This window comes from Giraffa tippelskirchi, chromosome 14 (genome assembly GCF_054371585.1).
Source record: "Giraffa tippelskirchi isolate mGirTip1 chromosome 14, T2T-mGirTip1v1.2.pri, whole genome shotgun sequence".
Classification (NCBI taxonomy): Eukaryota; Metazoa; Chordata; class Mammalia; order Artiodactyla; family Giraffidae; genus Giraffa; species Giraffa tippelskirchi.
The window spans coordinates 10,554,106-10,581,788 of record NC_137288.1 but is presented as its reverse complement, the minus strand read 5'-3'; the positions used below and the strand labels follow the sequence as shown (position 1 = coordinate 10,581,788).

Below are 27,683 nucleotides of genomic sequence, written 5' to 3'. Positions count from 1 at the left end.
GTTTTTTGGACTCTCCAACTACTGTAAGACTCCATTGGAGAGTTCTCATTTGTATGTCATTTGAACTAGCCTTTGATATCTGAAAGGACGGTGTACGTCCTTTCAAGATACCATGTGCCAAACGAAGCCCTTTTGGCAACTGCCATCATTATCTCCAGGCAGGCATTGCTGTGTCAAGGGTGACATCTCAGCCAGAAGGCAGAGGCTGAGCTCGTCTTGTTGCACCAGCTCCCAAAAGAAGCCAAGAAAGGGAGCTGGAACAACAAACCACCCCAACACCCAGGAAAGCGTTCTTCATGACAGAAGGCTAGAAAATGACCCAACATCCTTGTGGCCCAGAACCCCTCTAGAAAATCACTGTTCCATAAAAAAGAGAAACACATGGGAAGTTCCAAGGAGAGGCAATGCCCATGGCCCGTGTACTTGAGAGACGGCCTGACCGCTCCGGGGAAGACACGCACCGACGGAACCCCTTGGGAAACAGCAGTGATAGTCCTCACCGTCGTAAGGGTTTCCTCTGGGGACAACCTGCCCGGGGCACCACACGAGGGAGCAGACCGGCTTCTCTTCCTCTGCCCCCACACCATTCACTCAGGAAGGCAGCTCAGGTGTTCTCATGCCCTGCCTGCCTGCCTGCCTGGCTCATCCGTGAGCTGTGACCACCTACAGGGCAGGACTCCACCTTCTCCTCTCTGTGTACCGTGAATCTGCACACAGTGGGCTTGCAGAACCTTAGGAGACTTGAGCCATTCCCACTCGAGCCAGAACCCTCCCCAGGAAGGAAAACAGCTGTGGAGTCATTTTGGCCCCAGCACTGGTTCGAAAGCCTGGCGCCTCCTACAGCCTCTACGGTGTGAAGAGGGAGGTCCCTTCTGACAGAGCTTTCCGGGTCTCAGATCTAAGCTGTTGTTTCACTGTCAGCTGTGTCTCTTCCGTTGCAGCCAGGTGGGCCACGCTGCTCCAAAGGAGCTCACAAGCTGAGTTTCAAGGGAGGTATAGAGAGGACAGGGATGGCTACAACGTACTGCAAACTGAGTGAGGGTCCCCACAATCCTCAGCAAAGGTCTGTGGTGTGCAAGTGGGGAGTAGAGGGCCCCCAAGTTCCAAAGGAAGGGAGGTAGTCGGGAGCTAAAGCCCTTGGCCGCTGTGGTAGTAGCTGCAGATGGCAGCTCGTCCACAGTGCACTTCGAATGAGGTCATATGAGCGGGACTCTGGAAATGGCTCCGAAATCGGGAGAAAGGGGTCAGGGTATGTGGGAATCCGGCGGGGGTGGGGGGTGGATGAAGGAAGGTGTCCCTCCTCTCTCCAGTGCAATTTGGTTTGGTGAGTCTCAAAGCTACCAGATGGCACTTCCCAAGTCAGGCCCCCGCAGGAATCAGGGTGGGCTGCGTGCCTCGGCCCCTGCCACAGGGACAAGCCACACCAGTGGCCTCCCTGAGCTCCAATGGCCGGATCTGGGGGTTCTGTCTGGGTGCACACCTCCTTGCTGTGGCCAAGTTCCCCCCTTCTCTGAGCACCAGCTTCATCCTCTCGAATGAGGACATCGATTGCTACCTTGGCACGTTACTCTCTTCATCCTGTGAAGACTCATTAGGCTTATCCTACAATTACTAGCTGGCCTGAAGAGATATCTCCTGAATCCAGATTAAGCTGGAGTCTCCCAGGCTCATCTGGCATGTCTTCCCTGAAGTCTGCCAAAACCCACACCCTTGCATTTCCAGGGACTCCCCTTAGCCAGCTGGGCAGAAAACCCAGCATGGTTCAAACAAGCTGACAGACAAGCGGGAGAGGACTCACGGGCAGACGGCTTCCCTCAGGTCTCGGGTGGAGCTCTGGGACCACAGCAGCAACGGGCCATCCCAGGCCCTGGGCTCAGCAGCGCCCTCATTCTCAGGCCGGCGGCTCTGCCCTGAGGGGAGCAGGAAGGTCACCAACTGCCGCAGGCGGGCCTCACGCCCCTCCCACTGCTGGAGCCTGACCTCCCCCGGCCCCACCCCTTCCCCTACCCCAGCAGGACGACAGCTCGTCTTCCCCTGGCTTCCAACGGGAGGCCAGGCCCTGGGCCCCGATTGGGCACTGCCCCAGCCCGGAGCCAATCACAGTGGCCAGGGAGGTGGAACGCACCGATTGGCCAGGGCCAGGTCATGTGACCATACTCCCCAGGAAACTCAAATATTACCAAGGTTCCCTAAGAAACCAATGAACAGAATTATCCAGTAAAGGCAAACCGTGCTTTTTAATGAGGCCAATGTCACAGAAAAAAAAAAAAATGCTTCACAATGAACTGCTCAAGGAAGCTACTAAATAAACTTTCAGAAAAGTTTAGTAGTTTTTTTTTTTTTTTTTTAATAGGGTGACGGAGAGCTATACCTTTCCCGTCTATGTGAATTTAGGTTTAAACTAGATTTCCCTTGGCTATTATATAAGACAAAAAAACCCACATCCCCCCCTTTCACTCCCCCCCACCCCCAAAAAGTGTTTTAATCTATAGAATTTTTGTGTCCTCAGTTGTGTCTGATTCGCGGCAACTCACGAACTCTACACAGCCAGGCTCTTCCGTCCATGGAATTCAGGGCAATTTTTTCTGTCCCAGTAAATGCCCACCCTGGGTGATCCAAAGGCAAGGGCTCAGAGGCTCCTGAGAGACTAACTCCTTTCAGCTGAGCACAGAGCTGGCTCCTCACTGGGATGCCTGTGGCCTGGGGCTCCCTGAGGGGAGAGCAGCACTCGCCCCACCGTGTGGTCACTGCTGGAAGTGCAGGCTGCTCCTCACTCCCCCTTGACAGTGTCCCTGAGGGCAGAACAGTGTGAATCGAATCAAGGTGGAAATGCAAACTCCAATGCAACCAAACTCCCCACAAGGTCTCTAAAACCACTCAGGAACAGGGAATTGGAAACTGCAGGGGATGACAGGAATGGAGATGGAGACTTGACACCTTACACCGAGTTCACTTCCAGTTATCCCTAGACAAACTTTCCATGAAAACTTGTCACAAATCTCGAAGAACAATGAGCAGAAACCGGACACGTGCTTTGAGTCTTCACACGCAAAACTAAAAGCCAGTCCACAAAAAAAAAAAAAACCCAGAGAATACAGTGGACTTTGCAAAATCAAAGATATCTACTGTGGGAAAGACCTCATGACAAAAGCAAAAGACAGGTCATACATCGCGAGACGAATGAGTGGAAACACAAAGCTTATCAAGGATGTGTCTCCAAACAGACAAAGAACACCAACGCAACAAGCCTGTGAAAACTAGGGAAAGGTCTGAAGGGACACCAGACTGAGGAAGACACACACAGAGGATCCCGGATGATGTCCAGCACTGAGGGCCTGAAGAAACAACGGTCTAGTTGCACCCCCTCAGGCCTGTGTGACCGTGGATGAGGCCTCTGTTTCCCGGTGGCTCTGAGAGATGGACAGGGAGGAAGGGGAAGAGAAGTCACTTGCATTTCTAATACTCACAGCAAAGTCTTCCAACGAGAAGGGAATTATCACCCCCACTGACAATGCCATTCACTGAAGTGATACCCACCAGTCCATCTAACCCAGAAGGGAAGGATGGACCTGTTCTCACAAAACGGCGAGAGATGGAAGAAGGAAGATCAAGCCCACACCAATCACTGGAAAGAGAAGCTGTGCTCAGGGCTTGAAAGAATTCCTATTGGGAAAATGATGTCACAGCCCCACAAGGCAATCCACAGCTTCGATGCTATTCCTCCCAAAATGCCAATGCATTTTCGCACCGAACAAAGAATTGCAAAAGGGGTACGGAGACAGAAAAGAGCCTAAACTGTCAATACAATCCGACGAAAAAGCCCCGATACGGACATCCAAGGTTGTGTGAAAGGAAATTAGACGACCAAACTAGGATCCTCAGGAGAGTATCGGAGAAGGCAATGGCGACCCACTCCAGTACTCTTGCCTGGAAAACGTCCTGGACGGAGGAGCCTGGTAGGCTGCAGGCCATGGGGTCACGCAGAGTCAGACACGACTGAAGTGACTTAGCCGCAGCAGCAGCAGCAGGACAGTATGCTATTGGGAATACAACAACACACACAGATCCAGATCGATGGAATAAAGTGGAGGGTCCAGAAACAAACCCCAGCATCCATGGTCAACTCATCTCTGACACAGAAGGGGAGAATATCCAAATGGGAACAAGAAAGCCTCTTCAATCAATGTCCATGGGAAAACCAGACAGCTACATCTGAAGAACGCTATTGGTTTTGATCTCATACCACCTCAATATAGGGGGAAAACCTCACCCTAAAGACTGATGTCATGAGATAGCTAGAAAGAAGCGTAGGTCAAAGGCTCCTTAACATCAGAGTCTCCTTGCCATTTGCTGGGCGGAGGTCGAAATGGGTCTCTTCAAGTAAGGCAAAGAGGTACACGAAGTACACCCATGGGTTTCCATCCAATGGAACCTCTTCACAACAGAGAAGCTAAGCATTCACAAATGCAAAAGATAGGAAACAGAACATGAGAGACTCCTTGCAAGTGGTGTATCTGAGAAGGGGTTCATATGGAAAGAGACGAAGAATGCACAGCACTCAGATTCCAAGAAACAACACCACCACCACCCTTGACCCTTCCCCCATGACCAACTCCGACCTAAAGCCTTTCTCTCCCTCTAACCTATCCCTAAAACATAACCCTCATCTAATCATATACATGTGCATCCCTAGCATCCATCCATCCACACACGAGAGAGAAAGAGGAAGACACAGACGGAACTGAGAAAGGAAAAGAGAGGGACACAGCCAGAGAGAGACACGGAACCAAAGAGAGGAAAGGAGTCGACGGTCCAGACTTTTCCTCAATCTGCCTCGAAGGTAGAAGCAATGACAGCGCCCTTCCACCCCAGAAGGGGGAAAAGGACGGAAGGTTTGGAGAGGAAAAGACAAGAACGCAGGGAGCCATTAGAAGCTCAGCCACCCGCAGAAGCCGAGCTGGGACACTTGAACAGAATCTCAATGGAAACAGAGGAGCAGAAAGTTGGCTACTCTTTTCTATAAGAGAGGGAGACCTTCGAGTCTTCCTTTCGGTCCTCCAACTTGGATGCGGGGTCTCAAAACAGTCAGGAGGGGGAGTGCCTTTTCCTGGGTACCACGGCACATCCAGGCCTCGTTCTGCCCCATTCTGTGCTGTGTCAGCCCTGGATGGAATCTTTCTTTCTGAAGTCTCAGCGCACAAGCTCCACGTGATATCGGCCCCAGGTGGAAAGGCATGGAGCTGCTCGTAGGCCGACAGACCTAGGAAGCAGATGGGAGAATGACCACCACTCTGCAGATGGAGAGACTGGGGCAACCCTGAGGGGCATATGCTTGTCCAGGGCCACACCACTTATGAGAAGAAGGAGCCTGGTCTGAGAGCAGTGGGGTCCTCGGAGCTCAGGCCCTGGCTGAACCCAGGCCTCCCCAGGGCTGTGGGCTGGGCTGTGTGGGTGTCACTGTGCCTGCACATGGCCTAAGGGGGGTGGTCGAGCAGTCAGAAACCCAGAGATTCCCTTGGGAAGTTTTGGGGAAGGGACCTCAGCACGAACCCCAGGAGATGATGTCACCTGCCGGCAACAGAACCCAACAGAACCCGCAGCCCGGGTATCCAGGCCTCCAGAGCGGAGAGGAGCCCCCAGCCAGTTCACTGGCTGCCAGGATGTTCTGCTGTTTGCCCCTGCCCAGAGGCCGGGGCCTCAGGAGTGCTCACAGGCAGTGTGCGCGGGCACCCTGTCGACGTTGGCTCAGGACACCCCCGAGAGGCCTCTGGCCCTTTGCCCGGAGAAACAGAAAGGTAACACGGGGAGCCCCAGGACGGACCAGGCCGCCTCTCCCATGCCACCCGGAAACACCGGGTCCTTTGCCTGTGTGTGTGGATGCGGGTTTCTTGGGGTGTGTCTCCCTCAAGGAAGCCCAGGCGGATGTGGGGTCAGAAGCCTGCGGACAAGTTGTGTCCACACCCCAGGGGAGAGCAGGCTGGGCGGGATGGGGAGAGTGCGGGCAGCGGCGGCCGCCCAGGCGGACCTCACACCCTCAGGTGGGACTCTTTCCTCCCGGGTGGGGATCTGAGCAGACACACGTCTCTGACCCTTCTGGGAAGAGAAGTTCGAGCAGGCAGAAGCAGCGGCTCCACTGCCCAGGCCCAGCTCGGAAAACTCCTAGCATGGCTGGCTGACGGTCACTGTCGTTGCAGAGCTTCCCACGTGATGAGGCCGAGGACGGGGACACCCCATCCACCTCCCGGAGGGAGGGGTCGGAGCACCACCCCCCCGCCCGTGAGGCCCAGTGCAGGCTCCAGGTGAGCGTGCCCACGGAGGCATCAGCCCCACCGGGGGAGAAGCGGAGGCGGGGAAGGCCTGCTGCCGAGACACCGCCCAGGATACACCCGGCGGCCCAGTCTGAGGCTGCCACGGAGCTCAGCACACCCGGCTCCGACCCAGAGTCCCGAGAACCCCGGCCTCTGAGGCAGCAGGAGGACCTGGAGCCCAGCACGCCAGAGCACAGAGGTGAGGACGCTGGGGCTGGTGCACGGGAGTGTGTGGGGAGGGGGTGCTGAGCTACACAGGGACGAGTCCCCGAAAGCTGCTGCTGGGCCTGCAGCAAGCGCTGGCCTCACACCCCCCGCCCCCCATCTTGCACACTTCAGTCCCAAAAGACATCCGACGCTGGGTATTCTTTGGGAATCTCTTGGAAGCTTTCTGTCCCGGGAGACGCACATGCCAAGGCTGGCCTGTGGGCAAACTTTGCTTCTCCCCCAGCTCTAGCACTGGCCTCCAACTGGAACCAGGCTCCGCTTCCCAGACCTGTCCCTACAGAGGTGCTGGCTCCAGGTGCAGGACCCAGGGATCCACCGAGGGCAGATGGAGAACCGAGACTTGCCCTCGCAGAGACACCAGGCCAGCTGGGTACTGGCCAGCACACCGGGCAGATCGGATCTCCATGCCTGCAGGACCCCCAGCCCCAGGCACTGATGTCCCACCCCCTCAGCCAGAACCTCCACCTCCACGTGCACCTCTACCTGCTCGGGCTCTGGCAGGAGAACCCGAGGCAGAGGAGGAGTCACCGCCTCGGCAGGGAGAGCCTGCCCTGGCTCCCGCGCAACACCCAGACGCCCACGATGACTCACCCACCCCTGCAGGGAGAACGAGCCCCCGCTCTGGACAGACACCCAGAGCCCTTGCCGGAAACACCACGTCCAGGGGAGCGGTCGCCTCTGCAGCCTCTATCCCCGTCTGCTCACCGTGGACGCTGGCAACTCGGTCTGCCCCCAGGGGACATGGAGTTCCTTTCCCCTGAACTGCTTTGCATTTGGTTTGTTTCCACCTTTCTGGTGATGTTTTATTTTTTGTATGGTTTCCTGTACTTTTGTTGGTTAAGTTGGGATTAGTAAACTTTTTCATCATTGTTGCAATTTGGGAACACTGTTGTGTAACTCTGGTGATACTGTGTTACCATCACCACTTTGTAGTTTCAGACCCGTTTGATCTTTATGCCCCACCCCCCCAACAAAGCCTGGATTCAAGGCAAGCACGCCCTGTTCATCCCTTCCCCCGATCCTGAACACAATTTCATCCTTTCTTTGTGCATTCCTTCCTATATTCTTGGTGTCCCCAATCAATGACTCTCAGTGAAATGACTGACGGAGTGTTTTTTGGACTCTCCAACTACTGTAAGACTCCATTGGAGAGTTCTCATTTGTATGTCATTTGAACTAGCCTTTGATATCTGAAAGGACGGTGTACGTCCTTTCAAGATACCATGTGCCAAACGAAGCCCTTTTGGCAACTGCCATCATTATCTCCAGGCAGGCATTGCTGTGTCAAGGGTGACATCTCAGCCAGAAGGCAGAGGCTGAGCTCGTCTTGTTGCACCAGCTCCCAAAAGAAGCCAAGAAAGGGAGCTGGAACAACAAACCACCCCAACACCCAGGAAAGCGTTCTTCATGACAGAAGGCTAGAAAATGACCCAACATCCTTGTGGCCCAGAACCCCTCTAGAAAATCACTGTTCCATAAAAAAGAGAAACACATGGGAAGTTCCAAGGAGAGGCAATGCCCATGGCCCGTGTACTTGAGAGACGGCCTGACCGCTCCGGGGAAGACACGCACTGACGGAACCCCTTGGGAAACAGCAGTGATAGTCCTCACCGTCGTAAGGGTTTCCTCTGGGGACAACCTGCCCGGGGCACCACACGAGGGAGCAGACCGGCTTCTCTTCCTCTGCCCCCACACCATTCACTCATGAAGGCAGCTCAGGTGTTCTCATGCCCTGCCTGCCTGCCTGCCTGGCTCATCCGTGAGCTGTGACCACCTACAGGGCAGGACTCCACCTTCTCCTCTCTGTGTACCGTGAATCTGCACACAGTGGGCTTGCAGAACCTTAGGAGACTTGAGCCATTCCCACTCGAGCCAGAACCCTCCCCAGGAAGGAAAACAGCTGTGGAGTCATTTTGGCCCCAGCACTGGTTCGAAAGCCTGGCGCCTCCTACAGCCTCTACGGTGTGAAGAGGGAGGTCCCTTCTGACAGAGCTTTCCGGGTCTCAGATCTAAGCTGTTGTTTCACTGTCAGCTGTGTCTCTTCCGTTGCAGCCAGGTGGGCCACGCTGCTCCAAAGGAGCTCACAAGCTGAGTTTCAAGGGAGGTATAGAGAGGACAGGGATGGCTACAACGTACTGCAAACTGAGTGAGGGTCCCCACAATCCTCAGCAAAGGTCTGTGGTGTGCAAGTGGGGAGTAGAGGGCCCCCAAGTTCCAAAGGAAGGGAGGTAGTCGGGAGCTAAAGCCCTTGGCCGCTGTGGTAGTAGCTGCAGATGGCAGCTCGTCCACAGTGCACTTCGAATGAGGTCATATGAGCGGGACTCTGGAAATGGCTCCGAAATCGGGAGAAAGGGGTCAGGGTATGTGGGAATCCGGCGGGGGTGGGGGGTGGATGAAGGAAGGTGTCCCTCCTCTCTCCAGTGCAATTTGGTTTGGTGAGTCTCAAAGCTACCAGATGGCACTTCCCAAGTCAGGCCCCCGCAGGAATCAGGGTGGGCTGCGTGCCTCGGCCCCTGCCACAGGGACAAGCCACACCAGTGGCCTCCCTGAGCTCCAATGGCCGGATCTGGGGGTTCTGTCTGGGTGCACACCTCCTTGCTGTGGCCAAGTTCCCCCCTTCTCTGAGCACCAGCTTCATCCTCTCGAATGAGGACATCGATTGCTACCTTGGCACGTTACTCTCTTCATCCTGTGAAGACTCATTAGGCTTATCCTACAATTACTAGCTGGCCCGAAGAGATATCTCCTGAATCCAGATTAAGCTGGAGTCTCCCAGGCTCATCTGGCATGTCTTCCCTGAAGTCTGCCAAAACCCACACCCTTGCATTTCCAGGGACTCCCCTTAGCCAGCTGGGCAGAAAACCCAGCATGGTTCAAACAAGCTGACAGACAAGCGGGAGAGGACTCACGGGCAGACGGCTTCCCTCAGGTCTCGGGTGGAGCTCTGGGACCACAGCAGCAACGGGCCATCCCAGGCCCTGGGCTCAGCAGCGCCCTCATTCTCAGGCCGGCGGCTCTGCCCTGAGGGGAGCAGGAAGGTCACCAACTGCCGCAGGCGGGCCTCACGCCCCTCCCACTGCTGGAGCCTGACCTCCCCCGGCCCCACCCCTTCCCCTACCCCAGCAGGACGACAGCTCGTCTTCCCCTGGCTTCCAACGGGAGGCCAGGCCCTGGGCCCCGATTGGGCACTGCCCCAGCCCGGAGCCAATCACAGTGGCCAGGGAGGTGGAACGCACCGATTGGCCAGGGCCAGGTCATGTGACCATACTCCCCAGGAAACTCAAATATTACCAAGGTTCCCTAAGAAACCAATGAACAGAATTATCCAGTAAAGGCAAACCGTGCTTTTTAATGAGGCCAATGTCACAGAAAAAAAAAAAAATGCTTCACAATGAACTGCTCAAGGAAGCTACTAAATAAACTTTCAGAAAAGTTTAGTAGTTTTTTTTTTTTTTTTTTTAATAGGGTGACGGAGAGCTATACCTTTCCCGTCTATGTGAATTTAGGTTTAAACTAGATTTCCCTTGGCTATTATATAAGACAAAAAAACCCACATCCCCCCCTTTCACTCCCCCCCACCCCCAAAAAGTGTTTTAATCTATAGAATTTTTGTGTCCTCAGTTGTGTCTGATTCGCGGCAACTCACGAACTCTACACAGCCAGGCTCTTCCGTCCATGGAATTCAGGGCAATTTTTTCTGTCCCAGTAAATGCCCACCCTGGGTGATCCAAAGGCAAGGGCTCAGAGGCTCCTGAGAGACTAACTCCTTTCAGCTGAGCACAGAGCTGGCTCCTCACTGGGATGCCTGTGGCCTGGGGCTCCCTGAGGGGAGAGCAGCACTCGCCCCACCGTGTGGTCACTGCTGGAAGTGCAGGCTGCTCCTCACTCCCCCTTGACAGTGTCCCTGAGGGCAGAACAGTGTGAATCGAATCAAGGTGGAAATGCAAACTCCAATGCAACCAAACTCCCCACAAGGTCTCTAAAACCACTCAGGAACAGGGAATTGGAAACTGCAGGGGATGACAGGAATGGAGATGGAGACTTGACACCTTACACCGAGTTCACTTCCAGTTATCCCTAGACAAACTTTCCATGAAAACTTGTCACAAATCTCGAAGAACAATGAGCAGAAACCGGACACGTGCTTTGAGTCTTCACACGCAAAACTAAAAGCCAGTCCACAAAAAAAAAAAAACCCAGAGAATACAGTGGACTTTGCAAAATCAAAGATATCTACTGTGGGAAAGACCTCATGACAAAAGCAAAAGACAGGTCATACATCGCGAGACGAATGAGTGGAAACACAAAGCTTATCAAGGATGTGTCTCCAAACAGACAAAGAACACCAACGCAACAAGCCTGTGAAAACTAGGGAAAGGTCTGAAGGGACACCAGACTGAGGAAGACACACACAGAGGATCCCGGATGATGTCCAGCACTGAGGGCCTGAAGAAACAACGGTCTAGTTGCACCCCCTCAGGCCTGTGTGACCGTGGATGAGGCCTCTGTTTCCCGGTGGCTCTGAGAGATAGACAGGGAGGAAGGGGAAGAGAAGTCACTTGCATTTCTAATACTCACAGCAAAGTCTTCCAACGAGAAGGGAATTATCACCCCCACTGACAATGCCATTCACTGAAGTGATACCCACCAGTCCATCTAACCCAGAAGGGAAGGATGGACCTGTTCTCACAAAACGGCGAGAGATGGAAGAAGGAAGATCAAGCCCACACCAATCACTGGAAAGAGAAGCTGTGCTCAGGGCTTGAAAGAATTCCTATTGGGAAAATGATGTCACAGCCCCACAAGGCAATCCACAGCTTCGATGCTATTCCTCCCAAAATGCCAATGCATTTTCGCACCGAACAAAGAATTGCAAAAGGGGTACGGAGACAGAAAAGAGCCTAAACTGTCAATACAATCCGACGAAAAAGCCCCGATACGGACATCCAAGGTTGTGTGAAAGGAAATTAGACGACCAAACTAGGATCCTCAGGAGAGTATCGGAGAAGGCAATGGCGACCCACTCCAGTACTCTTGCCTGGAAAACGTCCTGGACGGAGGAGCCTGGTAGGCTGCAGGCCATGGGGTCACGCAGAGTCAGACACGACTGAAGTGACTTAGCCGCAGCAGCAGCAGCAGGACAGTATGCTATTGGGAATACAACAACACACACAGATCCAGATCGATGGAATAAAGTGGAGGGTCCAGAAACAAACCCCAGCATCCATGGTCAACTCATCTCTGACACAGAAGGGGAGAATATCCAAATGGGAACAAGAAAGCCTCTTCAATCAATGTCCATGGGAAAACCAGACAGCTACATCTGAAGAACGCTATTGGTTTTGATCTCATACCACCTCAATATAGGGGGAAAACCTCACCCTAAAGACTGATGTCATGAGATAGCTAGAAAGAAGCGTAGGTCAAAGGCTCCTTAACATCAGAGTCTCCTTGCCATTTGCTGGGCGGAGGTCGAAATGGGTCTCTTCAAGTAAGGCAAAGAGGTACACGAAGTACACCCATGGGTTTCCATCCAATGGAACCTCTTCACAACAGAGAAGCTAAGCATTCACAAATGCAAAAGATAGGAAACAGAACATGAGAGACTCCTTGCAAGTGGTGTATCTGAGAAGGGGTTCATATGGAAAGAGACGAAGAATGCACAGCACTCAGATTCCAAGAAACAACACCACCACCACCCTTGACCCTTCCCCCATGACCAACTCCGACCTAAAGCCTTTCTCTCCCTCTAACCTATCCCTAAAACATAACCCTCATCTAATCATATACATGTGCATCCCTAGCATCCATCCATCCACACACGAGAGAGAAAGAGGAAGACACAGACGGAACTGAGAAAGGAAAAGAGAGGGACACAGCCAGAGAGAGACACGGAACCAAAGAGAGGAAAGGAGTCGACGGTCCAGACTTTTCCTCAATCTGCCTCGAAGGTAGAAGCAATGACAGCGCCCTTCCACCCCAGAAGGGGGGAAAGGACGGAAGGTTTGGAGAGGAAAAGACAAGAACGCAGGGAGCCATTAGAAGCTCAGCCACCCGCAGAAGCCGAGCTGGGACACTTGAACAGAATCTCAATGGAAACAGAGGAGCAGAAAGTTGGCTACTCTTTTCTATAAGAGAGGGAGACCTTCGAGTCTTCCTTTCGGTCCTCCAACTTGGATGCGGGGTCTCAAAACAGTCAGGAGGGGGAGTGCCTTTTCCTGGGTACCACGGCACATCCAGGCCTCGTTCTGCCCCATTCTGTGCTGTGTCAGCCCTGGATGGAATCTTTCTTTCTGAAGTCTCAGCGCACAAGCTCCACGTGATATCGGCCCCAGGTGGAAAGGCATGGAGCTGCTCGTAGGCCGACAGACCTAGGAAGCAGATGGGAGAATGACCACCACTCTGCAGATGGAGAGACTGGGGCAACCCTGAGGGGCATATGCTTGTCCAGGGCCACACCACTTATGAGAAGAAGGAGCCTGGTCTGAGAGCAGTGGGGTCCTCGGAGCTCAGGCCCTGGCTGAACCCAGGCCTCCCCAGGGCTGTGGGCTGGGCTGTGTGGGTGTCACTGTGCCTGCACATGGCCTAAGGGGGGTGGTCGAGCAGTCAGAAACCCAGAGATTCCCTTGGGAAGTTTTGGGGAAGGGACCTCAGCACGAACCCCAGGAGATGATGTCACCTGCCGGCAACAGAACCCAACAGAACCCGCAGCCCGGGTATCCAGGCCTCCAGAGCGGAGAGGAGCCCCCAGCCAGTTCACTGGCTGCCAGGATGTTCTGCTGTTTGCCCCTGCCCAGAGGCCGGGGCCTCAGGAGTGCTCACAGGCAGTGTGCGCGGGCACCCTGTCGACGTTGGCTCAGGACACCCCCGAGAGGCCTCTGGCCCTTTGCCCGGAGAAACAGAAAGGTAACACGGGGAGCCCCAGGACGGACCAGGCCGCCTCTCCCATGCCACCCGGAAACACCGGGTCCTTTGCCTGTGTGTGTGGATGCGGGTTTCTTGGGGTGTGTCTCCCTCAAGGAAGCCCAGGCGGATGTGGGGTCAGAAGCCTGCGGACAAGTTGTGTCCACACCCCAGGGGAGAGCAGGCTGGGCGGGATGGGGAGAGTGCGGGCAGCGGCGGCCGCCCAGGCGGACCTCACACCCTCAGGTGGGACTCTTTCCTCCCGGGTGGGGATCTGAGCAGACACACGTCTCTGACCCTTCTGGGAAGAGAAGTTCGAGCAGGCAGAAGCAGCGGCTCCACTGCCCAGGCCCAGCTCGGAAAACTCCTAGCATGGCTGGCTGACGGTCACTGTCGTTGCAGAGCTTCCCACGTGATGAGGCCGAGGACGGGGACACCCCATCCACCTCCCGGAGGGAGGGGTCGGAGCACCACCCCCCCGCCCGTGAGGCCCAGTGCAGGCTCCAGGTGAGCGTGCCCACGGAGGCATCAGCCCCACCGGGGGAGAAGCGGAGGCGGGGAAGGCCTGCTGCCGAGACACCGCCCAGGATACACCCGGCGGCCCAGTCTGAGGCTGCCACGGAGCTCAGCACACCCGGCTCCGACCCAGAGTCCCGAGAACCCCGGCCTCTGAGGCAGCAGGAGGACCTGGAGCCCAGCACGCCAGAGCACAGAGGTGAGGACGCTGGGGCTGGTGCACGGGAGTGTGTGGGGAGGGGGTGCTGAGCTACACAGGGACGAGTCCCCGAAAGCTGCTGCTGGGCCTGCAGCAAGCGCTGGCCTCACACCCCCCGCCCCCCATCTTGCACACTTCAGTCCCAAAAGACATCCGACGCTGGGTATTCTTTGGGAATCTCTTGGAAGCTTTCTGTCCCGGGAGACGCACATGCCAAGGCTGGCCTGTGGGCAAACTTTGCTTCTCCCCCAGCTCTAGCACTGGCCTCCAACTGGAACCAGGCTCCGCTTCCCAGACCTGTCCCTACAGAGGTGCTGGCTCCAGGTGCAGGACCCAGGGATCCACCGAGGGCAGATGGAGAACCGAGACTTGCCCTCGCAGAGACACCAGGCCAGCTGGGTACTGGCCAGCACACCGGGCAGATCGGATCTCCATGCCTGCAGGACCCCCAGCCCCAGGCACTGATGTCCCACCCCCTCAGCCAGAACCTCCACCTCCACGTGCACCTCTACCTGCTCGGGCTCTGGCAGGAGAACCCGAGGCAGAGGAGGAGTCACCGCCTCGGCAGGGAGAGCCTGCCCTGGCTCCCGCGCAACACCCAGACGCCCACGATGACTCACCCACCCCTGCAGGGAGAACGAGCCCCCGCTCTGGACAGACACCCAGAGCCCTTGCCGGAAACACCACGTCCAGGGGAGCGGTCGGCTCTGCAGCCTCCATCCCCGTCTGCTCACCGTGGACGCTGGCAACTCGGTCTGCCCCCAGGGGACATGGAGTTCCTTTCCCCTGAACTGCTTTGCATTTGGTTTGTTTCCACCTTTCTGGTGATGTTTTATTTTTTGTATGGTTTCCTGTACTTTTGTTGGTTAAGTTGGGATTAGTAAACTTTTTCATCATTGTTGCAATTTGGGAACACTGTTGTGTAACTCTGGTGATACTGTGTTACCATCACCACTTTGTAGTTTCAGACCCGTTTGATCTTTATGCCCCACCCCCCCAACAAAGCCTGGATTCAAGGCAAGCACGCCCTGTTCATCCCTTCCCCCGATCCTGAACACAATTTCATCCTTTCTTTGTGCATTCCTTCCTATATTCTTGGTGTCCCCAATCAATGACTCTCAGTGAAATGACTGACGGAGTGTTTTTTGGACTCTCCAACTACTGTAAGACTCCATTGGAGAGTTCTCATTTGTATGTCATTTGAACTAGCCTTTGATATCTGAAAGGACGGTGTACGTCCTTTCAAGATACCATGTGCCAAACGAAGCCCTTTTGGCAACTGCCATCATTATCTCCAGGCAGGCATTGCTGTGTCAAGGGTGACATCTCAGCCAGAAGGCAGAGGCTGAGCTCGTCTTGTTGCACCAGCTCCCAAAAGAAGCCAAGAAAGGGAGCTGGAACAACAAACCACCCCAACACCCAGGAAAGCGTTCTTCATGACAGAAGGCTAGAAAATGACCCAACATCCTTGTGGCCCAGAACCCCTCTAGAAAATCACTGTTCCATAAAAAAGAGAAACACATGGGAAGTTCCAAGGAGAGGCAATGCCCATGGCCCGTGTACTTGAGAGACGGCCTGACCGCTCCGGGGAAGACACGCACCGACGGAACCCCTTGGGAAACAGCAGTGATAGTCCTCACCGTCGTAAGGGTTTCCTCTGGGGACAACCTGCCCGGGGCACCACACGAGGGAGCAGACCGGCTTCTCTTCCTCTGCCCCCACACCATTCACTCATGAAGGCAGCTCAGGTGTTCTCATGCCCTGCCTGCCTGCCTGCCTGGCTCATCCGTGAGCTGTGACCACCTACAGGGCAGGACTCCACCTTCTCCTCTCTGTGTACCGTGAATCTGCACACAGTGGGCTTGCAGAACCTTAGGAGACTTGAGCCATTCCCACTCGAGCCAGAACCCTCCCCAGGAAGGAAAACAGCTGTGGAGTCATTTTGGCCCCAGCACTGGTTCGAAAGCCTGGCGCCTCCTACAGCCTCTACGGTGTGAAGAGGGAGGTCCCTTCTGACAGAGCTTTCCGGGTCTCAGATCTAAGCTGTTGTTTCACTGTCAGCTGTGTCTCTTCCGTTGCAGCCAGGTGGGCCACGCTGCTCCAAAGGAGCTCACAAGCTGAGTTTCAAGGGAGGTATAGAGAGGACAGGGATGGCTACAACGTACTGCAAACTGAGTGAGGGTCCCCACAATCCTCAGCAAAGGTCTGTGGTGTGCAAGTGGGGAGTAGAGGGCCCCCAAGTTCCAAAGGAAGGGAGGTAGTCGGGAGCTAAAGCCCTTGGCCGCTGTGGTAGTAGCTGCAGATGGCAGCTCGTCCACAGTGCACTTCGAATGAGGTCATATGAGCGGGACTCTGGAAATGGCTCCGAAATCGGGAGAAAGGGGTCAGGGTATGTGGGAATCCGGCGGGGGTGGGGGGTGGATGAAGGAAGGTGTCCCTCCTCTCTCCAGTGCAATTTGGTTTGGTGAGTCTCAAAGCTACCAGATGGCACTTCCCAAGTCAGGCCCCCGCAGGAATCAGGGTGGGCTGCGTGCCTCGGCCCCTGCCACAGGGACAAGCCACACCAGTGGCCTCCCTGAGCTCCAATGGCCGGATCTGGGGGTTCTGTCTGGGTGCACACCTCCTTGCTGTGGCCAAGTTCCCCCCTTCTCTGAGCACCAGCTTCATCCTCTCGAATGAGGACATCGATTGCTACCTTGGCACGTTACTCTCTTCATCCTGTGAAGACTCATTAGGCTTATCCTACAATTACTAGCTGGCCCGAAGAGATATCTCCTGAATCCAGATTAAGCTGGAGTCTCCCAGGCTCATCTGGCATGTCTTCCCTGAAGTCTGCCAAAACCCACACCCTTGCATTTCCAGGGACTCCCCTTAGCCAGCTGGGCAGAAAACCCAGCATGGTTCAAACAAGCTGACAGACAAGCGGGAGAGGACTCACGGGCAGACGGCTTCCCTCAGGTCTCGGGTGGAGCTCTGGGACCACAGCAGCAACGGGCCATCCCAGGCCCTGGGCTCAGCAGCGCCCTCATTCTCAGGCCGGCGGCTCTGCCCTGAGGGGAGCAGGAAGGTCACCAACTGCCGCAGGCGGGCCTCACGCCCCTCCCACTGCTGGAGCCTGACCTCCCCCGGCCCCACCCCTTCCCCTACCCCAGCAGGACGACAGCTCGTCTTCCCCTGGCTTCCAACGGGAGGCCCGGCCCTGGGCCCCGATTGGGCACTGCCCCAGCCCGGAGCCAATCACAGTGGCCAGGGAGGTGGAACGCACCGATTGGCCAGGGCCAGGTCATGTGACCATACTCCCCAGGAAACTCAAATATTACCAAGGTTCCCTAAGAAACCAATGAACAGAATTATCCAGTAAAGGCAAACCGTGCTTTTTAATGAGGCCAATGTCACAGAAAAAAAAAAATGCTTCACAATGAACTGCTCAAGGAAGCTACTAAATAAACTTTCAGAAAAGTTTAGTAGTTTTTTTTTTTTTTTTAATACGGTGACGGAGAGCTATACCTTTCCCGTCTATGTGAATTTAGGTTTATACTAGATTTCCCTTGGCTATTATATAAGACAAAAAAACCCACATCCCCCCCTTTCACTCCCCCCCACCCCCAAAAAGTGTTTTAATCTATAGAATTTTTGTGTCCTCAGTTGTGTCTGATTCGCGGCAACTCACGAACTCTACACAGCCAGGCTCTTCCATCCATGGAATTCAGGGCAATTTTTTCTGTCCCAGTAAATGCCCACCCTGGGTGATCCAAAGGCAAGGGCTCAGAGGCTCCTGAGAGACTAACTCCTTTCAGCTGAGCACAGAGCTGGCTCCTCACTGGGATGCCTGTGGCCTGGGGCTCCCTGAGGGGAGAGCAGCACTCGCCCCACCGTGTGGTCACTGCTGGAAGTGCAGGCTGCTCCTCACTCCCCCTTGACAGTGTCCCTGAGGGCAGAACAGTGTGAATCGAATCAAGGTGGAAATGCAAACTCCAATGCAACCAAACTCCCCACAAGGTCTCTAAAACCACTCAGGAACAGGGAATTGGAAACTGCAGGGGATGACAGGAATGGAGATGGAGACTTGACACCTTACACCGAGTTCACTTCCAGTTATCCCTAGACAAACTTTCCATGAAAACTTGTCACAAATCTCGAAGAACAATGAGCAGAAACCGGACACGTGCTTTGAGTCTTCACACACAAAACTAAAAGCCAGTCCACAAAAAAAAAAAACCCAGAGAATACAGTGGACTTTGCAAAATCAAAGATATCTACTGTGGGAAAGACCTCATGACAAAAGCAAAAGACAGGTCATACATCGCGAGACGAATGAGTGGAAACACAAAGCTTATCAAGGATGTGTCTCCAAACAGACAAAGAACACCAACGCAACAAGCCTGTGAAAACTAGGGAAAGGTCTGAAGGGACACCAGACTGAGGAAGACACACACAGAGGATCCCGGATGATGTCCAGCACTGAGGGCCTGAAGAAACAACGGTCTAGTTGCACCCCCTCAGGCCTGTGTGACCGTGGATGAGGCCTCTGTTTCCCGGTGGCTCTGAGAGATGGACAGGGAGGAAGGGGAAGAGAAGTCACTTGCATTTCTAATACTCACAGCAAAGTCTTCCAACGAGAAGGGAATTATCACCCCCACTGACAATGCCATTCACTGAAGTGATACCCACCAGTCCATCTAACCCAGAAGGGAAGGATGGACCTGTTCTCACAAAACGGCGAGAGATGGAAGAAGGAAGATCAAGCCCACACCAATCACTGGAAAGAGAAGCTGTGCTCAGGGCTTGAAAGAATTCCTATTGGGAAAATGATGTCACAGCCCCACAAGGCAATCCACAGCTTCGATGCTATTCCTCCCAAAATGCCAATGCATTTTCGCACCGAACAAAGAATTGCAAAAGGGGTACGGAGACAGAAAAGAGCCTAAACTGTCAATACAATCCGACGAAAAAGCCCCGATACGGACATCCAAGGTTGTGTGAAAGGAAATTAGACGACCAAACTAGGATCCTCAGGAGAGTATCGGAGAAGGCAATGGCGACCCACTCCAGTACTCTTGCCTGGAAAACGTCCTGGACGGAGGAGCCTGGTAGGCTGCAGGCCATGGGGTCACGCAGAGTCAGACACGACTGAAGTGACTTAGCCGCAGCAGCAGCAGCAGGACAGTATGCTATTGGGAATACAACAACACACACAGATCCAGATCGATGGAATAAAGTGGAGGGTCCAGAAACAAACCCCAGCATCCATGGTCAACTCATCTCTGACACAGAAGGGGAGAATATCCAAATGGGAACAAGAAAGCCTCTTCAATCAATGTCCATGGGAAAACCAGACAGCTACATCTGAAGAACGCTATTGGTTTTGATCTCATACCACCTCAATATAGGGGGAAAACCTCACCCTAAAGACTGATGTCATGAGATAGCTAGAAAGAAGCGTAGGTCAAAGGCTCCTTAACATCAGAGTCTCCTTGCCATTTGCTGGGCGGAGGTCGAAATGGGTCTCTTCAAGTAAGGCAAAGAGGTACACGAAGTACACCCATGGGTTTCCATCCAATGGAACCTCTTCACAACAGAGAAGCTAAGCATTCACAAATGCAAAAGATAGGAAACAGAACATGAGAGACTCCTTGCAAGTGGTGTATCTGAGAAGGGGTTCATATGGAAAGAGACGAAGAATGCACAGCACTCAGATTCCAAGAAACAACACCACCACCACCCTTGACCCTTCCCCCATGACCAACTCCGACCTAAAGCCTTTCTCTCCCTCTAACCTATCCCTAAAACATAACCCTCATCTAATCATATACATGTGCATCCCTAGCATCCATCCATCCACACACGAGAGAGAAAGAGGAAGACACAGACGGAACTGAGAAAGGAAAAGAGAGGGACACAGCCAGAGAGAGACACGGAACCAAAGAGAGGAAAGGAGTCGACGGTCCAGACTTTTCCTCAATCTGCCTCGAAGGTAGAAGCAATGACAGCGCCCTTCCACCCCAGAAGGGGGGAAAGGACGGAAGGTTTGGAGAGGAAAAGACAAGAACGCAGGGAGCCATTAGAAGCTCAGCCACCCGCAGAAGCCGAGCTGGGACACTTGAACAGAATCTCAATGGAAACAGAGGAGCAGAAAGTTGGCTACTCTTTTCTATAAGAGAGGGAGACCTTCGAGTCTTCCTTTCGGTCCTCCAACTTGGATGCGGGGTCTCAAAACAGTCAGGAGGGGGAGTGCCTTTTCCTGGGTACCACGGCACATCCAGGCCTCGTTCTGCCCCATTCTGTGCTGTGTCAGCCCTGGATGGAATCTTTCTTTCTGAAGTCTCAGCGCACAAGCTCCACGTGATATCGGCCCCAGGTGGAAAGGCATGGAGCTGCTCGTAGGCCGACAGACCTAGGAAGCAGATGGGAGAATGACCACCACTCTGCAGATGGAGAGACTGGGGCAACCCTGAGGGGCATATGCTTGTCCAGGGCCACACCACTTATGAGAAGAAGGAGCCTGGTCTGAGAGCAGTGGGGTCCTCGGAGCTCAGGCCCTGGCTGAACCCAGGCCTCCCCAGGGCTGTGGGCTGGGCTGTGTGGGTGTCACTGTGCCTGCACATGGCCTAAGGGGGGTGGTCGAGCAGTCAGAAACCCAGAGATTCCCTTGGGAAGTTTTGGGGAAGGGACCTCAGCACGAACCCCAGGAGATGATGTCACCTGCCGGCAACAGAACCCAACAGAACCCGCAGCCCGGGTATCCAGGCCTCCAGAGCGGAGAGGAGCCCCCAGCCAGTTCACTGGCTGCCAGGATGTTCTGCTGTTTGCCCCTGCCCAGAGGCCGGGGCCTCAGGAGTGCTCACAGGCAGTGTGCGCGGGCACCCTGTCGACGTTGGCTCAGGACACCCCCGAGAGGCCTCTGGCCCTTTGCCCGGAGAAACAGAAAGGTAACACGGGGAGCCCCAGGACGGACCAGGCCGCCTCTCCCATGCCACCCGGAAACACCGGGTCCTTTGCCTGTGTGTGTGGATGCGGGTTTCTTGGGGTGTGTCTCCCTCAAGGAAGCCCAGGCGGATGTGGGGTCAGAAGCCTGCGGACAAGTTGTGTCCACACCCCAGGGGAGAGCAGGCTGGGCGGGATGGGGAGAGTGCGGGCAGCGGCGGCCGCCCAGGCGGACCTCACACCCTCAGGTGGGACTCTTTCCTCCCGGGTGGGGATCTGAGCAGACACACGTCTCTGACCCTTCTGGGAAGAGAAGTTCGAGCAGGCAGAAGCAGCGGCTCCACTGCCCAGGCCCAGCTCGGAAAACTCCTAGCATGGCTGGCTGACGGTCACTGTCGTTGCAGAGCTTCCCACGTGATGAGGCCGAGGACGGGGACACCCCATCCACCTCCCGGAGGGAGGGGTCGGAGCACCACCCCCCCGCCCGTGAGGCCCAGTGCAGGCTCCAGGTGAGCGTGCCCACGGAGGCATCAGCCCCACCGGGGGAGAAGCGGAGGCGGGGAAGGCCTGCTGCCGAGACACCGCCCAGGATACACCCGGCGGCCCAGTCTGAGGCTGCCACGGAGCTCAGCACACCCGGCTCCGACCCAGAGTCCCGAGAACCCCGGCCTCTGAGGCAGCAGGAGGACCTGGAGCCCAGCACGCCAGAGCACAGAGGTGAGGACGCTGGGGCTGGTGCACGGGAGTGTGTGGGGAGGGGGTGCTGAGCTACACAGGGACGAGTCCCCGAAAGCTGCTGCTGGGCCTGCAGCAAGCGCTGGCCTCACACCCCCCGCCCCCCATCTTGCACACTTCAGTCCCAAAAGACATCCGACGCTGGGTATTCTTTGGGAATCTCTTGGAAGCTTTCTGTCCCGGGAGACGCACATGCCAAGGCTGGCCTGTGGGCAAACTTTGCTTCTCCCCCAGCTCTAGCACTGGCCTCCAACTGGAACCAGGCTCCGCTTCCCAGACCTGTCCCTACAGAGGTGCTGGCTCCAGGTGCAGGACCCAGGGATCCACCGAGGGCAGATGGAGAACCGAGACTTGCCCTCGCAGAGACACCAGGCCAGCTGGGTACTGGCCAGCACACCGGGCAGATCGGATCTCCATGCCTGCAGGACCCCCAGCCCCAGGCACTGATGTCCCACCCCCTCAGCCAGAACCTCCACCTCCACGTGCACCTCTACCTGCTCGGGCTCTGGCAGGAGAACCCGAGGCAGAGGAGGAGTCACCGCCTCGGCAGGGAGAGCCTGCCCTGGCTCCCGCGCAACACCCAGACGCCCACGATGACTCACCCACCCCTGCAGGGAGAACGAGCCCCCGCTCTGGACAGACACCCAGAGCCCTTGCCGGAAACACCACGTCCAGGGGAGCGGTCGGCTCTGCAGCCTCCATCCCCGTCTGCTCACCGTGGACGCTGGCAACTCGGTCTGCCCCCAGGGGACATGGAGTTCCTTTCCCCTGAACTGCTTTGCATTTGGTTTGTTTCCACCTTTCTGGTGATGTTTTATTTTTTGTATGGTTTCCTGTACTTTTGTTGGTTAAGTTGGGATTAGTAAACTTTTTCATCATTGTTGCAATTTGGGAACACTGTTGTGTAACTCTGGTGATACTGTGTTACCATCACCACTTTGTAGTTTCAGACCCGTTTGATCTTTATGCCCCACCCCCCCAACAAAGCCTGGATTCAAGGCAAGCACGCCCTGTTCATCCCTTCCCCCGATCCTGAACACAATTTCATCCTTTCTTTGTGCATTCCTTCCTATATTCTTGGTGTCCCCAATCAATGACTCTCAGTGAAATGACTGACGGAGTGTTTTTTGGACTCTCCAACTACTGTAAGACTCCATTGGAGAGTTCTCATTTGTATGTCATTTGAACTAGCCTTTGATATCTGAAAGGACGGTGTACGTCCTTTCAAGATACCATGTGCCAAACGAAGCCCTTTTGGCAACTGCCATCATTATCTCCAGGCAGGCATTGCTGTGTCAAGGGTGACATCTCAGCCAGAAGGCAGAGGCTGAGCTCGTCTTGTTGCACCAGCTCCCAAAAGAAGCCAAGAAAGGGAGCTGGAACAACAAACCACCCCAACACCCAGGAAAGCGTTCTTCATGACAGAAGGCTAGAAAATGACCCAACATCCTTGTGGCCCAGAACCCCTCTAGAAAATCACTGTTCCATAAAAAAGAGAAACACATGGGAAGTTCCAAGGAGAGGCAATGCCCATGGCCCGTGTACTTGAGAGACGGCCTGACCGCTCCGGGGAAGACACGCACCGACGGAACCCCTTGGGAAACAGCAGTGATAGTCCTCACCGTCGTAAGGGTTTCCTCTGGGGACAACCTGCCCGGGGCACCACACGAGGGAGCAGACCGGCTTCTCTTCCTCTGCCCCCACACCATTCACTCATGAAGGCAGCTCAGGTGTTCTCATGCCCTGCCTGCCTGCCTGCCTGGCTCATCCGTGAGCTGTGACCACCTACAGGGCAGGACTCCACCTTCTCCTCTCTGTGTACCGTGAATCTGCACACAGTGGGCTTGCAGAACCTTAGGAGACTTGAGCCATTCCCACTCGAGCCAGAACCCTCCCCAGGAAGGAAAACAGCTGTGGAGTCATTTTGGCCCCAGCACTGGTTCGAAAGCCTGGCGCCTCCTACAGCCTCTACGGTGTGAAGAGGGAGGTCCCTTCTGACAGAGCTTTCCGGGTCTCAGATCTAAGCTGTTGTTTCACTGTCAGCTGTGTCTCTTCCGTTGCAGCCAGGTGGGCCACGCTGCTCCAAAGGAGCTCACAAGCTGAGTTTCAAGGGAGGTATAGAGAGGACAGGGATGGCTACAACGTACTGCAAACTGAGTGAGGGTCCCCACAATCCTCAGCAAAGGTCTGTGGTGTGCAAGTGGGGAGTAGAGGGCCCCCAAGTTCCAAAGGAAGGGAGGTAGTCGGGAGCTAAAGCCCTTGGCCGCTGTGGTAGTAGCTGCAGATGGCAGCTCGTCCACAGTGCACTTCGAATGAGGTCATATGAGCGGGACTCTGGAAATGGCTCCGAAATCGGGAGAAAGGGGTCAGGGTATGTGGGAATCCGGCGGGGGTGGGGGGTGGATGAAGGAAGGTGTCCCTCCTCTCTCCAGTGCAATTTGGTTTGGTGAGTCTCAAAGCTACCAGATGGCACTTCCCAAGTCAGGCCCCCGCAGGAATCAGGGTGGGCTGCGTGCCTCGGCCCCTGCCACAGGGACAAGCCACACCAGTGGCCTCCCTGAGCTCCAATGGCCGGATCTGGGGGTTCTGTCTGGGTGCACACCTCCTTGCTGTGGCCAAGTTCCCCCCTTCTCTGAGCACCAGCTTCATCCTCTCGAATGAGGACATCGATTGCTACCTTGGCACGTTACTCTCTTCATCCTGTGAAGACTCATTAGGCTTATCCTACAATTACTAGCTGGCCCGAAGAGATATCTCCTGAATCCAGATTAAGCTGGAGTCTCCCAGGCTCATCTGGCATGTCTTCCCTGAAGTCTGCCAAAACCCACACCCTTGCATTTCCAGGGACTCCCCTTAGCCAGCTGGGCAGAAAACCCAGCATGGTTCAAACAAGCTGACAGACAAGCGGGAGAGGACTCACGGGCAGACGGCTTCCCTCAGGTCTCGGGTGGAGCTCTGGGACCACAGCAGCAACGGGCCATCCCAGGCCCTGGGCTCAGCAGCGCCCTCATTCTCAGGCCGGCGGCTCTGCCCTGAGGGGAGCAGGAAGGTCACCAACTGCCGCAGGCGGGCCTCACGCCCCTCCCACTGCTGGAGCCTGACCTCCCCCGGCCCCACCCCTTCCCCTACCCCAGCAGGACGACAGCTCGTCTTCCCCTGGCTTCCAACGGGAGGCCCGGCCCTGGGCCCCGATTGGGCACTGCCCCAGCCCGGAGCCAATCACAGTGGCCAGGGAGGTGGAACGCACCGATTGGCCAGGGCCAGGTCATGTGACCATACTCCCCAGGAAACTCAAATATTACCAAGGTTCCCTAAGAAACCAATGAACAGAATTATCCAGTAAAGGCAAACCGTGCTTTTTAATGAGGCCAATGTCACAGAAAAAAAAAAATGCTTCACAATGAACTGCTCAAGGAAGCTACTAAATAAACTTTCAGAAAAGTTTAGTAGTTTTTTTTTTTTTTTTAATACGGTGACGGAGAGCTATACCTTTCCCGTCTATGTGAATTTAGGTTTATACTAGATTTCCCTTGGCTATTATATAAGACAAAAAAACCCACATCCCCCCCTTTCACTCCCCCCCACCCCCAAAAAGTGTTTTAATCTATAGAATTTTTGTGTCCTCAGTTGTGTCTGATTCGCGGCAACTCACGAACTCTACACAGCCAGGCTCTTCCATCCATGGAATTCAGGGCAATTTTTTCTGTCCCAGTAAATGCCCACCCTGGGTGATCCAAAGGCAAGGGCTCAGAGGCTCCTGAGAGACTAACTCCTTTCAGCTGAGCACAGAGCTGGCTCCTCACTGGGATGCCTGTGGCCTGGGGCTCCCTGAGGGGAGAGCAGCACTCGCCCCACCGTGTGGTCACTGCTGGAAGTGCAGGCTGCTCCTCACTCCCCCTTGACAGTGTCCCTGAGGGCAGAACAGTGTGAATCGAATCAAGGTGGAAATGCAAACTCCAATGCAACCAAACTCCCCACAAGGTCTCTAAAACCACTCAGGAACAGGGAATTGGAAACTGCAGGGGATGACAGGAATGGAGATGGAGACTTGACACCTTACACCGAGTTCACTTCCAGTTATCCCTAGACAAACTTTCCATGAAAACTTGTCACAAATCTCGAAGAACAATGAGCAGAAACCGGACACGTGCTTTGAGTCTTCACACACAAAACTAAAAGCCAGTCCACAAAAAAAAAAAACCCAGAGAATACAGTGGACTTTGCAAAATCAAAGATATCTACTGTGGGAAAGACCTCATGACAAAAGCAAAAGACAGGTCATACATCGCGAGACGAATGAGTGGAAACACAAAGCTTATCAAGGATGTGTCTCCAAACAGACAAAGAACACCAACGCAACAAGCCTGTGAAAACTAGGGAAAGGTCTGAAGGGACACCAGACTGAGGAAGACACACACAGAGGATCCCGGATGATGTCCAGCACTGAGGGCCTGAAGAAACAACGGTCTAGTTGCACCCCCTCAGGCCTGTGTGACCGTGGATGAGGCCTCTGTTTCCCGGTGGCTCTGAGAGATGGACAGGGAGGAAGGGGAAGAGAAGTCACTTGCATTTCTAATACTCACAGCAAAGTCTTCCAACGAGAAGGGAATTATCACCCCCACTGACAATGCCATTCACTGAAGTGATACCCACCAGTCCATCTAACCCAGAAGGGAAGGATGGACCTGTTCTCACAAAACGGCGAGAGATGGAAGAAGGAAGATCAAGCCCACACCAATCACTGGAAAGAGAAGCTGTGCTCAGGGCTTGAAAGAATTCCTATTGGGAAAATGATGTCACAGCCCCACAAGGCAATCCACAGCTTCGATGCTATTCCTCCCAAAATGCCAATGCATTTTCGCACCGAACAAAGAATTGCAAAAGGGGTACGGAGACAGAAAAGAGCCTAAACTGTCAATACAATCCGACGAAAAAGCCCCGATACGGACATCCAAGGTTGTGTGAAAGGAAATTAGACGACCAAACTAGGATCCTCAGGAGAGTATCGGAGAAGGCAATGGCGACCCACTCCAGTACTCTTGCCTGGAAAACGTCCTGGACGGAGGAGCCTGGTAGGCTGCAGGCCATGGGGTCACGCAGAGTCAGACACGACTGAAGTGACTTAGCCGCAGCAGCAGCAGCAGGACAGTATGCTATTGGGAATACAACAACACACACAGATCCAGATCGATGGAATAAAGTGGAGGGTCCAGAAACAAACCCCAGCATCCATGGTCAACTCATCTCTGACACAGAAGGGGAGAATATCCAAATGGGAACAAGAAAGCCTCTTCAATCAATGTCCATGGGAAAACCAGACAGCTACATCTGAAGAACGCTATTGGTTTTGATCTCATACCACCTCAATATAGGGGGAAAACCTCACCCTAAAGACTGATGTCATGAGATAGCTAGAAAGAAGCGTAGGTCAAAGGCTCCTTAACATCAGAGTCTCCTTGCCATTTGCTGGGCGGAGGTCGAAATGGGTCTCTTCAAGTAAGGCAAAGAGGTACACGAAGTACACCCATGGGTTTCCATCCAATGGAACCTCTTCACAACAGAGAAGCTAAGCATTCACAAATGCAAAAGATAGGAAACAGAACATGAGAGACTCCTTGCAAGTGGTGTATCTGAGAAGGGGTTCATATGGAAAGAGACGAAGAATGCACAGCACTCAGATTCCAAGAAACAACACCACCACCACCCTTGACCCTTCCCCCATGACCAACTCCGACCTAAAGCCTTTCTCTCCCTCTAACCTATCCCTAAAACATAACCCTCATCTAATCATATACATGTGCATCCCTAGCATCCATCCATCCACACACGAGAGAGAAAGAGGAAGACACAGACGGAACTGAGAAAGGAAA

At 54.5% G+C, this 27,683-nt stretch overlaps 3 protein-coding genes and 1 long non-coding RNA gene across 4 annotated transcripts in view; 3 read left to right on the top strand and 1 right to left on the bottom strand.

Annotated features, from left to right (window-relative positions):
* Positions 1 to 27,683, bottom strand: part of LOC145534149 (uncharacterized) — a 541,812-nt gene that overhangs the window by 122,565 nt on the left and 391,564 nt on the right. The window contains exons 43-46 of the long non-coding RNA XR_014074275.1: positions 24,734 to 24,845; positions 17,093 to 17,204; positions 9,446 to 9,557; positions 1,799 to 1,910 (exon numbers count right to left, since the gene is read on the bottom strand). This is a non-coding gene — a long non-coding RNA (uncharacterized LOC145534149). The remainder of the gene's footprint in view (positions 1 to 1,798; positions 1,911 to 9,445; positions 9,558 to 17,092; positions 17,205 to 24,733; positions 24,846 to 27,683) is intronic.
* Positions 2,337 to 7,412, top strand: LOC145534007 (uncharacterized). Its single transcript, XM_081561370.1, has 3 exons — positions 2,337 to 5,795; positions 6,195 to 6,507; positions 6,760 to 7,412. Exons 1-3 carry the CDS (start codon positions 5,559 to 5,561, stop codon positions 7,386 to 7,388), a joined length of 1,179 nt encoding a protein of 392 aa, XP_081417496.1. The 5' UTR covers positions 2,337 to 5,558; the 3' UTR covers positions 7,389 to 7,412.
* Positions 9,984 to 15,059, top strand: LOC145533886 (uncharacterized). The gene is made up of 3 exons (XM_081561231.1): positions 9,984 to 13,442; positions 13,842 to 14,154; positions 14,407 to 15,059. Exons 1-3 carry the CDS (start codon positions 13,206 to 13,208, stop codon positions 15,033 to 15,035), a joined length of 1,179 nt encoding a protein of 392 aa, XP_081417357.1. The 5' UTR covers positions 9,984 to 13,205; the 3' UTR covers positions 15,036 to 15,059.
* Positions 17,867 to 22,708, top strand: LOC145533907 (uncharacterized). The gene is made up of 3 exons (XM_081561253.1): positions 17,867 to 21,083; positions 21,483 to 21,795; positions 22,048 to 22,708. The coding sequence occupies exons 1-3, from the start codon at positions 20,847 to 20,849 to the stop codon at positions 22,674 to 22,676; spliced, it is 1,179 nt and encodes a 392-aa protein (XP_081417379.1). The 5' UTR covers positions 17,867 to 20,846; the 3' UTR covers positions 22,677 to 22,708.